The sequence below is a fragment of the Oryctolagus cuniculus genome, chromosome 4, assembly GCF_051225735.1.
Source record: "Oryctolagus cuniculus isolate XC-2025 breed Fujian yellow rabbit chromosome 4, ASM5122573v1, whole genome shotgun sequence".
NCBI lineage: Eukaryota > Metazoa > Chordata > Mammalia > Lagomorpha > Leporidae > Oryctolagus > Oryctolagus cuniculus.
In genome coordinates this window covers 94,795,423-94,810,955 of record NC_142870.1, presented here as the reverse complement: position 1 = coordinate 94,810,955, position 15,533 = coordinate 94,795,423, and the positions used below count along the sequence as shown (strand labels likewise).

General features: G+C 45.3%; 1 protein-coding gene across 3 annotated transcripts in view; it reads left to right on the top strand.

Moving 5' to 3' along the window:
* Positions 1–3,813: 3,813 nt before the first annotated feature.
* Positions 3,814–15,533, top strand: part of EHHADH (enoyl-CoA hydratase and 3-hydroxyacyl CoA dehydrogenase) — a 49,901-nt gene continuing 38,181 nt past the window's right edge. For all 3 annotated transcript variants that reach the window (XM_002716469.6, XM_070072437.2, XM_089332062.1), the window contains exon 1: positions 3,814–3,917. In XM_002716469.6, the coding sequence (XP_002716515.3) occupies positions 3,844–3,917 (74 nt within the window). In that variant the 5' untranslated portion in view covers positions 3,814–3,843. The remainder of the gene's footprint in view (positions 3,918–15,533) is intronic.

The window sequence follows — 15,533 nt, the reverse complement described above, 5'->3', positions numbered from 1 at the left end:
TGGCCCAAGTCCTTGGGCCCCTGGGCCCATGTGGGAGACCTGGAGGAAGCTCCTGGCTCCTGGCTTCAGATCAGCGCAGTTCTGGACACTGTGGCCAACTGAGAAGTAAACCATCAGATGGAAGACCTCTCTGTCTCTCTGCCTCTCCCTCTCTGTAACTCTGATTTTCAAATAAATAAATAAATCTTTTAAAAAAAGATAACATCTAGATCACAGAGTATTCAGTGCTACTACAAAATTCTGCAGGTGGGTTACTGGCAGCGATAATAAGAGAGACCACTTGTAGATAACCCTGTATTCTACCTACTAGAAGTATAGTAACACATAATGTATTGATTTGGGGGTATAAACTGCATTCTGAAAGGTGCTATTTCATCCTCATGAAGTGTTGTCTCAAAACTGACATTTCAGGCCGGCGCAGCGGCTCACTAGGCTAATCCTCCGCCTGCGGCGCCAGCATACCAGGTTCTAGTCCCGGTCGGGGCGCCGGGGTCTGTCCCGGTTGCCCATCTTCCAGGCCAGCTCTCTGCTGTGGCCCGGGAGTGCAGTGGAGGATGGCCCAAGTCCTTGGGCCCTGCACCCAAATAGGAGACCAGGAGAAGCACCTGGCTCCCAGCTTCAGATCAGCGTGGTGCGACGGCCGCAGCACGCTGGCCGTGGTGGCCATTGGAGGGTGAACCAACGGCAAAGGAAGACCTTTCTCTCTGTCTCTCTCTCTCACTGTCCACTCAGCCTGTCAAAAAAACAACAACAAACAACAACAACAACAACAAAAAACAAAACAAACAAAACAAAAACAAAAACAAAAAAACTGACATTTCAGCGGTCTCTTCAAGAACACCCTTTTGCTCTGTTTGGAAGGCTGATGGCTTCTGAATGGTGCAGTATATGATTGAACTAGAAATTTTCACGGTCATATGCCATTTCAGTATCTCTTCATTCTAAAGTGTGTTATTTGGTCTGATGCAATATTACATGAGGTCTTGTGTAACTGGCTTAGATTTAAGTCCTTGGAAAATGGTGCTGCAGTCCTACAATCAGGAAAAGAAAATGTATATCTGGAACATTTGTTAGTGCTGCTCAAGATGGATCACTGGTCTCCCAGGCAGAAGTGGTCTGATATGAGTGACTCACTCCCAAGGGGTTGGTTGGAATCCTTGAGTACCAGCAATATCTGGGACGCAGCCTTCATCTCTGCCTGGCAAATTGTACATTCAGCAACCAGACCGGCCTTGGTGAGTGGGAGCCCATTCTTTTGGGTTCATACATAGCCTCCATCCCTATAACCAGTCCCACTCTGTTCCTGGGCACCCCATGTCAGCCCTACAGTAGGTAGAAATAAAAATCTTATGCATCACTTATTTTAGAACAGTCATTCTAAAGAGTCACACCTCCTGTTCCACATGGTGGAGAATAGCCCAGGCTGTCTCCGGAACATGAAAGGAGGCTATAGAAAGACTGGCCATCCATTGTTTGTCTCCAAGCTATTTAGCACAGCTTTATACCTGGTAAGGCAAAAACTAGCACCCTAACTCTGGCCTTGTCTACTCCTAACTGCAGAACACGATCCAATACATTTTCCCCCTGTTTTGTGATGTATATTTTTCAAAAGGAAACAAAGAAATAAATATCAGCATTTTGTTGTAAAATTAACAATTCTGGAGCCAGCATTGTGGCATAGAGAGTAAAGGTGCCGCCTATGACACCAGCATCCCACATGGGTGCCTCTTCAAGTCCTGGCACAAAACAGGGGAAAAATGTATTGTATCGTGTTCTGCAGTTAGGAGTAGACAAGGCCAGAGTTAGGGTGCTAGTTTTTGCCTTACCAGATGTTAAGCTGGGCAGTATGGCAAACCCCCACGTTCCATACATCCAGTTTTAGGAAATGATGTATTTCTATTGTATTGCATTAAGTTTGCTCCATTTTCTGCCACACAGTTCGCATTAGGAGATGTTCCTGAGAATCAGTTGGGTATCCAAAAACTTAGCGGTTGACAACACTTAAGATTTTTCTGCAGCTGCTCAGATTTCAGATCTTCATCTTCCTAACAAATATCCTTGAATTTTATATTTCTTTTTATGTAGAAAGAATTGTTAAATTAAAAAAGATTTATTTATCTATTTATTTGAAAGAACTACAGAGAGAGAGGTCTTCCAGCCAGTGGTTAACTCCCCAGATGGCTACAGTGGCCTGGGAAAAGCAGTGTAAGATGGCCCAAGAACCTGAGCCCCTGTCATCCACACAGGAGACCTGCATGAAGCTCCTGGCTCCTGGCTTCTGCCTGGCCCAGCCCCAGCCATACTGCCCACCAGATGCTGCGGCTAAGTGTTTCTGCACGTGCCCAGTTGGGTCCTACTTCTAACTAGTCGATAGGATATCATTCATATGTTCAGTAATGGTTCCACTGTCTCCTTTACCTATCACAAGAAAGCTTTTCTTTGTGCAACTTTGAGCTGGAGGCCGAGTACTACCAGAGGAGGGACCCCTTGTGTCCCAACAGACATGCCACACTGCGTCACACACACCACATACACAAACACTCTGTTTACAACCGGGCATAGCCACGCACACACTCAAGTACACACATACACAGCACCCACACTCCATTTCAGTCATACACAGCCTCGTCACACGCACCTCTGTGCCCCCGACAGTCACGTCCCAGATAACGCACTTCACACACCCACACACTAGTACACACGCGGCCGCCCACAGCACCCTGCTCGGCCGACTTCCCCCTCAGCCAGCGGGCTGCAGCCCCCCAGGTTAGGGGGAAGGAGTGAGGGGTTAGGAAGCACGCGCGCAGCGGACGGGATCTGGCGACCGCGCTCCCCGGAGGCGCCGGGCGCGTGCGCGTGCGCGAGAGGCGCGCCTTTGGCCGAGGGAAGGGAGCGAACGAGGCGGCGGCGACAGGACCCGCTTGGGTTGCGGCGCTCCCGCAGGCGCCGCTCGCGGACTCCCGGCCCGCGCCCGTCCGCCCTCCCGCGTGTGCCGGCGCCTCGGTCCTGCCGGCCCAGACGCCGCTGGTCCCAGCTCCTACGCTGGGCTGCAACTGAGGAAATGAGGGTGGCGCGGGCGCCGGAGCGGGGCTGGAAGAGCGAGAAAGTGAGCAGAGCGCCCGCCGATTCCAAATTACACTCTGGGCACTTGAATGGAGGAGACCGAGAGGCCGAGCCCGTTTAGGAAACCTTGTACCGGCCTGAGATGGGAGGGCAGGGGCTGGGCCTTGTTCAGGTTGAGCCACCTGCAGAGGTCCCGCACGTCCCAGGGGCTCAGCTGATGGGCGGATGGAAGATGCATCAGAAGAAAGGAGAGAGGATGGGCAGACGAACTGGTGGACCTCACGGGGCTCCGTGATTGTAAGACAAGTGTCACTCCTTGGTGGATGTTAGCACCACCTGGTTTAGGCGGAACGCCTGATGTGTGTAGTATGTGTGTTCTGGGTGTGCAGCACGCCCCATACTCGGCGGGGCACCACACGCGTGTTCCTGAGTAGTGTGACGAGGACAGCTGGCCCCATTCCCTGAAACCAGAACTCGTCCCAGGCAGCCAGCCCCTAGGGGCCGGGGGTTGCAGACCCTGCCTTGCGGACGACTCCGCGGTTTACGGCTGCCCGTCGCCCTCGTGGACGCGCTTGGTGGCGGGAGCCCCACGGCAGCCGAGACCGAAGGAGACCGGAGTTTGCGACGCGGGCGGTGGAGCCAGGGGCGGCGGCGGGGGTGGCGCCCGGCGCGCATTGGCCCAGCGGGCGCTCCTCCTCGCGGGGCGGGCCTCGGCGCCCGGAAAAGTGGCGTCTCCCTGCAGCGAGAGGCAGCGGTGGTGGCTTAGGTGACAGAGGAAACATGGCTGAGTATTTACGGCTGCCCAACTCCCTGGCGCTGATCCGCCTCCGAAACCCTCCTGTCAACGCCATCAGGTAACGGACAGTGTTCCTGCCGCCTGGGCTTTCACTCTTCCCCTGCTGACTTGAAACTCAGAGAGACCCTGACCGAGGCCGCGCGGCTGCTGTGTGCCAGGGTCTTTGCCCAGGTTAGCTTGGCTCGTCTCTGCGAACTCTCCTCCGGGGTACTGGCAGGCATTGGAGGCTTAGAGACGCAGACTCAAGGCTGCCAAGTGAGTGCTGGGTCTGTGCGTGCCGACTGCCTGCCGAACCCTCCTGCTTATTTGTAGCTTTGGCTTCTACGGTGGACTTTCTCTTCCAAAGGTCTCGGACTTAATACAAAGGTGGACCTTGATCCAGCCTCACCTCCCTAACACGGAATCCAGGCTGCCCTTCCAGCGTGTGCCTAAAAGCTTTAAGAATCAGACAAGAAAATGGTTTAATATTTTTGAAAAATAAAGTAAAATCCCCATAAATGTCAATGCAACGCGTAAAGGAGAATTCTGTTAGTCCAGGGATTCAGGATTTTTACTGGGAAGTTCCTTGTCAGAGTAAGCCTACGAAATAGCATTTTCTCTCTCTCTCTCTCTTTCTCTCTCTCTCTCTTTTTTTTTTTTTTTTTTTTGACAGGCAGAGTGGACAGTGAGAGAGAGAGACAGAGAGAAAGGTCTTCCTTTGCCGTTCGTTCACCCTCCAATGGCCGCTCTGGCCGGCGCACCGCGCTGATCCGAAGCCAGGAGCCAGGTGCTTCTCCTGGTCTCCCATGGGGTGCAGGGCCCAAGCACTTGGACCATCCTCCACTGCACTCCCTGGCCACAGCAGAGAGCTGGCCTGGAAGAGGGGCAACCGGGACAGAATCTGGCGCCCCAACCGGGACTAGAACCCAGTGTGCAGGCGCCGCTAAGCAGAGGATTGGCCTATTGAGCCGCGGTGCCGGCTGCATTTTCTTAAAAATTGTGCGGTTTATCTTCTTTTATTTCATTGTGGGATACCTTCTTTGTAATGCACTTAGCATTACTTTTAAATTTTATTTATTCACTTGAGAGAGAGAGTGCACGCTCTCATTGTCTAGTTCACTTCCCAAATTCCTGCAATAGCGCCACCATAGGAAGCCAGAAGCTTCAGGTCCCAATCCAGGTCTCCTGCATGGGTGACAGCAGCTCCGTTGCCTGTGCCATCACCTGCTGCCTCCCAGGGTGTGCATTAGCAGGAAGCTGGAATCAGGAGCTGAGAATCAAACCCAGGAACTCCAGGGACATGGACATCTTAATCTCTAGGCTAAACACCCAGTCCCTAAAGCTTTATTTTTTAAAAGTGAGATTGGGGCCAGCATTGTGCCATAGCTGGTAAGGCTGCCGCTGGCAATGCTGGCATCCCATAAAGGTGCCAGTTCGAGTCCCAGCTGTTCCTGGCTCCTGGCTTCAGCAGTCCAGCCTTGGCTATTGCAGCCATTTGGAGGAGGGAACCAGCAAATGGAAGATCTCTCTGTCTTTCTCTCTCTCTAAAATCTGCCTTTCAAATAAACAAATCTTTAGAACAATAAATAAATAAAAGTGAGATCAGTGCTGCCTTTTTGAAACTTAATGAAGCTCACTTGGTTTCATGCTTATATGTCTCTGTAAAAAGTGTGGTTATACATAAGCCTTGGAAAGAGCCACCCATCCACGGAGGGTAGGATTAGTAAAATTATTATTTACATAGAATACTTAAAACATAGACAGAAAAATCTTTTTCAAAACTCTAATCACATGCTGCTGGAGCAAAAATAAACTAAAAGGAGGAGACCTGCTAGTTTTAACTAAATCTTTAATCCTATCATCAGGTTTAATTTTATCATTACTATTAATATTATAGCTCTTATTTTAATATGAATTATAGCATTTAATAGTACAACAGGAATAAAATCACACAAGATGGTATGTCCACTTACTATTCCCAGAAAAAAAGCAAAGTTCTGTTCATTGGTTCTGAAAAGGGAAAACACAAGAAATGTGCTGACGCATCACTGTGGACTTGCCTGAAACACTCAGTGGCAGCATCCTGGTGCAGCCTCTGCTCAGCAAGACTTCAGGGACACGGTTTCCGGAGTGCAGCACTATAACTAGCAGTGCGTTCTGCTCTTGGATCTGCTCACCTCCTCCACCCCCTGCAGGAGTATTGTCGCTAACTCCCTCATAAAGCTGCAGGGAGGTTACACCGAGCAACACCTCCCTCCCTCTCCTGCCTGCCCCTCCTGAGCTGCTGTGTAATGGTGGTGTACATCCTAGCAAGGTCATCGAGTTTGACAGGTTCCCTGATCTGGTAAAAATATTTTATTTATTTACTTTCTTTTTTTTTATTTTTTATTTTTTTGACAGGCAGAGTGGACAGTGAGAGAGAGAGACAGAGAGAAAGGTCTTCCTTTGCCGTTCGTTCACCCTCCAATGGCTGCTGCGGCCGGTGCGCTGCGGCCGGCGCACGCGCTGATCCGATGGCAGGAGCCAGGTACTTCTCCTGGTCTCCCATGGGGTGCAGGGCCCAAGCACTTGGGCCATCCTCCACTGCACTCCCTGGCCACAGCAGAGAGCTGGCCTGGAAGAGGGGCAACCGGGACAGAATCTGGCGCCCCGACCGGGACTAGAACCCGGCGTGCCGGCGCCGCAAGGCAGAGGATTAGCCTAGTGAGCCGTGGCGCCGGCCTTACTTTCTACTTTTATTTTCCTCTTCCCTTCCTTTCTTTTCCCCTTCCTATTTTCAGTTTTATACAATCCCTTCCAAACTCACTAAGAGAATCTGGACATTTTCTCGCCCACTTTAAACCCTGCATTGCCGGTTTAGCCAGCTGTGCCAGCCCTCTTCATAAGCATGAGAGGAGCCTGATCACTAGGTCTGTCTTCCAGAACAATGGCTTTCATGCCTTTTTTTTTTTTTTTAAAGATTTATTTATTTGAAAGGCAGAGTTACAGAGAGGCAGAAAAAGAGAGAGAGAGAGAGAGAGATTGAGATTCAATCCCCCATATGGCTGCAACAGCCAGAGCCAAGCTGATCTGAAGCCAGGAGCCAGAGCTTCTTCCGGGTCTCCATGTGGGTGCAGGGGCCCAAGCACATGGGCCATCTTCTACTGCTTTCTGGGGCCATAGCAGAGAGCTGGATCGGAAGTGGAGCAGCTGGAACTGGAACCGGCACCTATAAGGGATGCCGGCACTGCAGGCAGAGGCTTTACCTGCCTGCCACAGTACCGGCCCCTTGTGCTTTTTAAAAAAAACCTATACCCCACATAGTTTACATAGCAACTAATCCATACTAATACACACATATAAAACATTTCATGATACAAAACCTGTTCTTGTATGTTGTATATTTTGTTATTACTATATTTTCCTGTTACTTTTGTTTCTTTCTATAAAAAAAAAAAAAAGCTAGTAGTAAGCTACAAACTTGACATCCTTACCATATGTGTATATACCTGTCAAAAAGAAAGACCTGCGATGGTGAAGGAAGTGTTTTGTCAGATGTCTTTCCTCCAGCTTCTAGCTCTCCATCTCAGACAGCATTAAAAGGGGAAAGTAATTTCTTTCTTTTTTTAAAGATTTATTTATTTATTTGAAAGAGTAACAGAGAGAAAGGGAGAGAGAGAGGTACAGGGGCCCAACCACTTGGGCCATCTTCTGCTACTTTCCCAGGCACATAAAAAAGGAGCTGGATCAGAAGTGGAGCAGCCAGGACTTGACCTGGCACCCTTCTGGGATACTGGTGCTGCAGACTGGTTAACCCACTGTGCCACAGGGCCTGCCCCAGAAAGTCATCTCTTAAGCTCCATGGCCTTTACCTGCCAGGAGACTGTGGACCCCCTCAGGTTGAATCTGCTAAAGCTGTGTCTGTGACAGCCATGTTCATTTTCCTTCTTTCCTGTTTCTGACTTTTGAAACCTAACGAGAACTTAGGAAATCAGAGGGGTTGGTTGAAATGGGAAAACCTCTCTCTTCTCAGTATCAATGATTGAGCCGATTATGCTTATTTTGTAATCATCATTACCCAATACTATGTCATGATTCATTGTCAGATTTGCTCACTAAGTTACCAAAGGCAGCAAGTTTTGTTTGACTTCTTATAGGTTAGAAGGTGGAAAGTAATTAGGTAAAAGAGGTTTTGTTTATTTGGTCAAGGCTAAGAGGTGAAAAATAATTAGGCGAAAGGGAATTACTATATACAAAGGCAAGTATCTCCTTTATTCCCTGATAATTTAACTCATCATCCCTATATGAGTTTATACATAGGTCATTATAGTATATAAGTTTATATATTATATTTTAATTATATATAAATTATATATAGTATATAGGCCTGTATGTAAGGTTTATATATAGACCATGATAGTATATAGGTTTATATATAGAAAATATATGTAGTATAGAATATGGGCCTATATATAAGGTTTATATATAGAATGCAAATAGTGTAATATATAGGCCTGTATATACGTTTGTTGATGCTTGTATTAAGATTTTATTTCATCCTCTATATTAAAGAACAGAGATTTTTAACAACATCCTAAGTTTTTTTTTTTTATCAAGTTGAACAGTTTCCCAATTTTTGTTTGTTTTAAAGTTTTCTGCCTTTTCTCCCTTCCTTTTCTCTTCCTATTCCTAATTTTATGTGGGAAGTCATATCTTCCTAAATCACTGAAATGTCCTCATTTGAATGCTGGTTTTTGCACAAACACATACAGTCCTGACTCAGTGAAAGGGGTAGGTTCTCAGAAGTGTTGTTAGCACATTTTGTGACAGTGAGAATGTTGTAGAATGGACGCACACAGACTGAGGTGACTGTGACCTCCTGGGTGATCTGATCTATGGGCCGCATGGACTCATAGATGTAGTAGTATAAATCTTTATTCCTAGTCTGTCCAGCCATGCTCCCTTCCATTCTCATGAAAGCCAACCCTCTATGAGTGTAGGAAGAGCCTGATTACTAGACCTGCTTCCCATAACAACAGCTTTTGCATTTTTTCTTTTGTTACTATAATCCACACAGTAAGTAAGCGTAACCTTATGTTTTACTTAGTAAGACACACATTCATACAAACATAACTGAAAATAAAGTTTCCTGAAACAAAACTATGCCTTCCTGCCACCTTGTTTGATGTATGCTATTTTCTTGTCACTTTTATTTCTCTGTATGGAAAAAATGCTAGTCATGGGTTTAATTCTGTAATTAATACACAGTTATTCTTAAGTGTTGAAATTTAACTGAAATGTGATCCCTGTTAAACATAAGAGTGGGAATAAGAGAGGGAAGAAATGTACAATTTGGGACATGCTCAAGCTGACTTGCCCCAAATGGTAGAGTTAGAAACATACCAGGGGATTCCAATTCAATCCCATCAAGGTGGCATGTACCAATGCCATCTCACTAGTCCAAGTGATCAATTTCAGTTCACAATTGATCATAATGAAAGGACTAAGAGTCAAAGGGATCACATAAACAAGTCTAGGACCTGCTAATACTAACCGATAGAATAAATAAAGGGGAGAGTGATCCAACATGGGAAGTGGGATACACAGCAGACTCATAGAATGGCAGATGTCCTAAATAGCACTCTGGCCTCAGAATCAGCCCTAAAGGCATTCGGATCCAGCTGAAAAGCCCATGAGAGTATTTCAGGCATGGAAAGCCAAGACACTCTGGCAAAAAAAAAAAAAAAAAAAAAAAAAAAAAAAAAAAAAAAAAACCAACAACAACAACAAAAACAAAAAAACAAACCTAAATGAAAGATCTCTGTGAGTGAGATCCCAGTGGAAAGAACAGGTCTTCAAAGAAGGAGGTACCTTTCTCTGAAGGGAGGAGAGAACTTCCACTTTGACTATGACCTTGTCTAAACAAGAATAAGAGTTGGAGAACTCAAAAGGCTTCCATAGCCTTGGAAACTCATGACTGGAGCATAGGGAGATTACTGATGCCATAAACAGGAGTGTCAGTTTGTAAAGTCAACAACAGGAGTCACTGAGCACTTACTCCTCATGTAGGATCTCTGTCCTTAATGTGCTGTACATTGAGATTTAATGCTCATTTAATGCTCATTTAATGCTATAACGAGTACTCAAACAGTATATTTCACTTTGTGTTTCTATGTGGGTGCAAACTGTTGAAATCTTTACTTAATGTATACTAAACTGATCTTCTGTATATTTAGAAAATTGAAAATGAATCTTGATATGAATGTAAGGGGAGAGGGAGTGGGAAAGGGGAGGGTTGCGGGTGGGAGGGAAGTCATTGGGGGGGAGGGGGAAGCCAATGTAATCCATAAGTTGTACTTTGGAAATCTATATTCATTAAATAAAAGTTAAAAAAAATACTAGTCACAAACCATACCTCCTCCCTTTTAAAGCTGTCACAAAGGGAAGACCTCCTGTGGTCAAAGAAGCTGTAAGGTTTGGTCAGCACACAGGAAATGTCTTCACTCTGGCCTCCAGTTCTCCATACCTGATAGTATTAAGGGGAGAAAATTATTTCTAAACTTCTGTGGCCGTCCCAGTGCCAGGAGCACATGGTCCCTCTCAGGCAGCTTCATTCTACTAAGACTGTGTCTGTCTTTTTCCCATTTTTCCTGTTTTTGATTTTTGACTATTAACAAGAACAGAAGAAATTAGAAATGGAATTTGTTGAAATGGAAAAGTCCCCTCTCTTCTCAATGGCATTGATTGAGCCCCTTTTTTCCTAATTTGGTAGTTGTCTTTGCCCCAGAAGGCAGTGTAGTCATGCTCTACAGAAAGACATTTCAGTCAACTGCGGACCACATATACAATGGCGGTCTCATAAGTTTATAATGAAGTTGAAAAACCCTGTTGCCTGGTATTTTTACTCTGCTGTGCCTTTTTGATTTTCAGATATGTTTAGGTACACAGATACCACTGTGGTCCCATTGGCTATGGTGTTCAGTAGAGGCATATGCTGTGCAGGTTTGAAGACTAGGAGCAAAAGGCTATCTTGTGTAGTGGGCCGTGCTACCCAGGTTTATGCTAGTATACTCTCTGATGCTCACACAGTACCCAAGTCTCAGCATGTACTCTCAGAGCAAATCCCTGTCTTTAGGTGACAATGACTGTACCTTTTGGACTTCTCTGGGTTATGTAATGGTTTACAATCTGTTTTTTCACTTTCAGATTTGGTTTCTAATTAACAAGTTGAAGAGGAGAGGTTCTGTTTGATTTGCAGGTTAACAGGTGAAAAGTAATTAGGTGAAAGGGAATTAAGATACAAAAGGGCATGAATCTCCTTTATCCCCTGAGGTTTTAACTCATAGTTGTTCATCATAACCATGTGGCCTTTATAGATATTTGCTGTTGTTTGGGTTTTGGTTTGTTCTTAGACTTTGTCATTATGTACCCTAAGCAACAGATTTGACCACTTCCCAGCACATTCATAATGGCTCCTGGCTTTTTTTTTTTAAGATTTATTTATTTATTTGAAAGTCTGAGTTACAGAGAGAGAAGGAGAGGCAGAGGCAAAGAGAGAGGTCTTCCATCCACTGGTTCACTCCCCAACTGGCTTCAATGGCCGGAGCTGCACTGATCCAAAGCCAGGAGCCAGGAGCTTCTTCTGGGTCTTCCACGCGGGTGCAGGAGCCCAAGGACTTGGGCCATCTTCTACTGCTTTCCCAGGCCACAGCAGAGAGCTGGATCAGAAGTGGAGCAGCTGGTCTTGAACCAGCCCCCATATGGGATGCCGGCACTGCAGGCAACGCCTTTACCTGCTATAGCACAGTGCCAGCCCCTGTTTTGGTTTTGGGCTATCCTCTCTCTTTCTCTCTTCCTCTTTCTTTCTTTCTTTCTTTCTTTCTTTCTTTCTTTCTTTCTTTCTTTCTTTCTTTCTCTCTCTCTCTCTCTCTCTCTCTTTCTCTCTCTTTCTTTCTCCTTTCTTTCTTCCTTCCTTCCTCCCTCCCTCCCTCCCTCCCTCCCTCCCTCCCTCCCTCCCTCCCTCCCTTCCTTCCTTCCTTCCTTCCTTCCTTCCTTCCTTCCTTCCTTCCTTCCTTCCTTCCTTTTCTCCTTCCTATTTTTAATTTAATGTGGGAAGTTCTCTTCATCACTGAGATATTCTTGTTAGAAATTTTTGTTTCCAAAGTAGTTTAAATCATTTATTGCTAGTTTAGCCACCTGTGTCTCCTTCCATTTAGATGAAAGCCACCCCTCTTCATAAGTGTAGGACCTAATGGATTTCCAGGCCTGTTCCCCTGAACAATGACTTTTTTCTTTTAAGATACTAAGAATTTAACAAGCATAATGTATTTAAGATTACAGTGCATTAAACCCAGCGTGGAGCCCTGAGTGACTACACAGGTCATGGTCTGTGAAGATGGCCCTGAGTGTCTATTTCAGACCATCTCAGATACTAAGCTGGGGAAGAGGACAGTATCAAAGATTCAGAGGACATTTCCATTTTCTTGGAATGTGGATCCGAGAAAAAGGAAGTATCAATTCAGTTAACAACCTTCATTCAACTAAAAGCCAGTTTCTTAGCATCTTATTCTAGCAAGATGTATAAGAAAAGGTCTGGAGGTTCATTTTCAACACACAACTGTTAGGCTGACTTGCACATGTAGCATTACTCCCTAGGCAAACAGCATGTTATGGAGCAGCCAACTCACAAGAAGAAATTGGATTCTGTCCCGGTTGCTCCTCTTCCAGTCCATTTCTCTGCTGTGGCCCGGGAGTGCAGTGGAGGATGGCCCAGATCCCTGGGCCTTGAACCTGCATGGGAGACCAGGATGAGGCACCTGGCTCCTGGCTTTGGATCAGTGCGGTGCACCAGCTGCAGTGCACCAGCCCTGACGGCCACTTGAGGGGTGAACCAACAGAAAAAGGAAGACCTTTCTCTCTGTCTGTCTCTCTCTCTCTCTCACTGTCTAACTCTGCCTGTCCAGAAAAAAAAAAAAAAAGTACAGAGAAGGAAGGAGGCAGGTAATTTGGTAACTTAGGAGACTTCCAGGAAGATGGTGTGCCCCACAGTACTCAGCCAATGAGGAACCAGGGGAGGGACCTGCATGCCAGGATATAGATTCTTGCTATAAATGCTTTGGGTGTGCCTGCTCTTCAGACACCGATAATGGAGTCTCGCAAGACTTGATGATGAAGTTTCACTTTCACTGCACTTCCTGAGTCCAAATCCATCTCCTGAGTGAACATGTGAGGATGCTTCCCACATGAAAAAGAATGCTTGTTGCCAGGGGGTCTCCCACACTTGGGTCAAGAAGCAGACTCCAGTGAGGGCTGCCTGGGTTTCACTACATTTTTGGAATGAGGGGAAAAAAAATCATAGGGAACTGTTACAAAAACTAACCACCCCCATATTTATTTGCCCCATCTCCCTTATAGAAATAGAGTTGCTGATTTTTAACTAAGCAAATGGCCACCCAGAGGAAAATCCATGTATTCTGTCCCTTCTCACAGTTGGGGATATTCATGTGATTGTTTTACAACAAGTGAGTGGGGTGTTTGTATAGTTTTCAGAATGTGTCCTTAAATGGAATCTATATGTGGCCTTCCTGTGCTGTTTCCCCTCAGGCTGCCTGGAGCATAGAGATAGTGGAGAGCCACCTTGGACAGTCCAGGTCAGGGCAGTATGGCCTGGGAATGCTGAGAACAATGTAGAGGATGCTGAGTTTCCAAAACAATCTCGTAGCCCATTTCCTTGAACCATCTACCTCCAGACTCCTGGTCAGTGAAGACATCGATTGTTCTCTTCTTAAAATGCTGTTATTTATACCCAAACATATAACCCAATCAAGACAGGAATTATACTCACAGAGATCTCATATTTCAGTCTTAGAGCAGCAAGAGTTCATTTAGTAAGTCGCTCAACACATTTGAAATAATTCAGTGCCAGGCACTGGTTCTAGACACTGAGGATGGAGCTATAAACAAGCTGTACTCTCAAAAGCTTACATTCTAATAGGGGAGGCTTTGGGTCAATAGTTAGTGTGAAATAGAGTGGGAGGTGGTGATGCAACCACCCAGCAAGATAAGAGAGTTAAGCAGAGTCAGGAAATGCTTTTCTGATAAGATATGTTTAAGCAGAGACTTGAAGGAAGGAGTAAAATTGGAACCACTTGATTACCTAGGGAAAGAATGTTCCAGAAAGACATACCAAAAAATATTGAGTGGGGAGTGGGAGCAGGAGTGACACTGGGGCCAAGGGAGCAAGGAAAATAACATAGGAGATGAGAAGGCTTTTAAGGTTGTGGCTTGGGATTTTCCTCTGGGTGGAAGACGAGGGGATTTCTGAACAATGAAGCGATCTGAATTTTGTTTCAGAAGCATGGTACAGGGGCAATGGTGGGAGCACAAATGGTAGTTGAGAGGTGATGAGGACATGGCCCAGGGGGCAGCTGTGAGAAGAAGTCAGATAGATTCTGGGTATATTTTGAGTTTGGAGAAGACATGATTTGCTGCTGAATTGAATAAGAGGGCCAAGTGAAGAAGGACTCAGCAATGACTCCAGTATTTGGCCTGTTGTACACTGATTCAATACATGTCCCACTATAAATGCCAGCATGCAGATATAGATAGATTTGGGAACGAGAAGGCTTTGTGGCACATCTCAAGACATTCATTTCAGTAGTGACTGCATTCCTTTTGACCTCATAAGTACTAAAGGTACACATTTTATTTCATTTAATTTTCCACAACAATTGTTTGCCGTAGCTTTCTCCATCCTCATTGTTTCAGATGAGGATACTGAGGTGTAAACAGGTTGTATAACTTTTTAGAGGTCAGGCGACAAGCAAGTACTAGAGCCAGAATTAATACTCATATTTGCCTGATGCCAGAGCATAGGGCCCAAACCATTCAACTACATGGCCTTATGAACAATGACTTTTACACATTTTTGCTTTTTACTGAGTCCCCCTGGTCAACCTCATGTTTTATACAGAGACTCATTCATACATATAAACATGTAAGTGAAAACGTTTCACGGAACAAAGCCTATGCTGGCATGTCATCTACTTTGATTTTTTTGTTGTTTAATTTCTCTTTCGTTTCTTTGAAAAAATGGTGGTCACAAGCAATTAACTGATTCGATGACCTTTGATTTTTTTAAAAAAAGTCTGAAAAGGGCAAAGATTTCCTACCATTAAAGAAGCTGTAAATTTTAGCTAACCCTCAGACATGTTATCTTCATGCCAAACTCCAATTCTTCACACCTGACAAAATTAAGGGGCGTAAAAAGTTTTCTAACACCTGTGGCTTTCTCACTGTGAAGAGGCTTTGGATGGTTTCAGTCAGCTTGAATCTAGTAAAGTTGTATCTATTACAGTCATTTTTGTCTTATTTTTTAAATCCTGTTTTTGAAAATTAACAAGAATAGGAAAATGAAAAAAGGGGGTGGGTGAAATGGGAAACATTTATATCTTCTCATCGGCACTGATTGAGCTAATTTTGCAGCCATCATTATTTATCCAGAAGGAAATACAGTCATTGATCTGCATAATGACATTTTAATCAACCACAAACTATATATGCAACACTGCTCCTGTAACTTTATAATGGAGCGGAAAAACTCCTATTAACTACTAATTTCACTCTTGCCTTTCTATGTTTAGATACACACATGCTTACCATTGTGTTCTATACAGACATATGCTGTGCAAATTTGAGTCCTAGAAGCAAGAGTTGC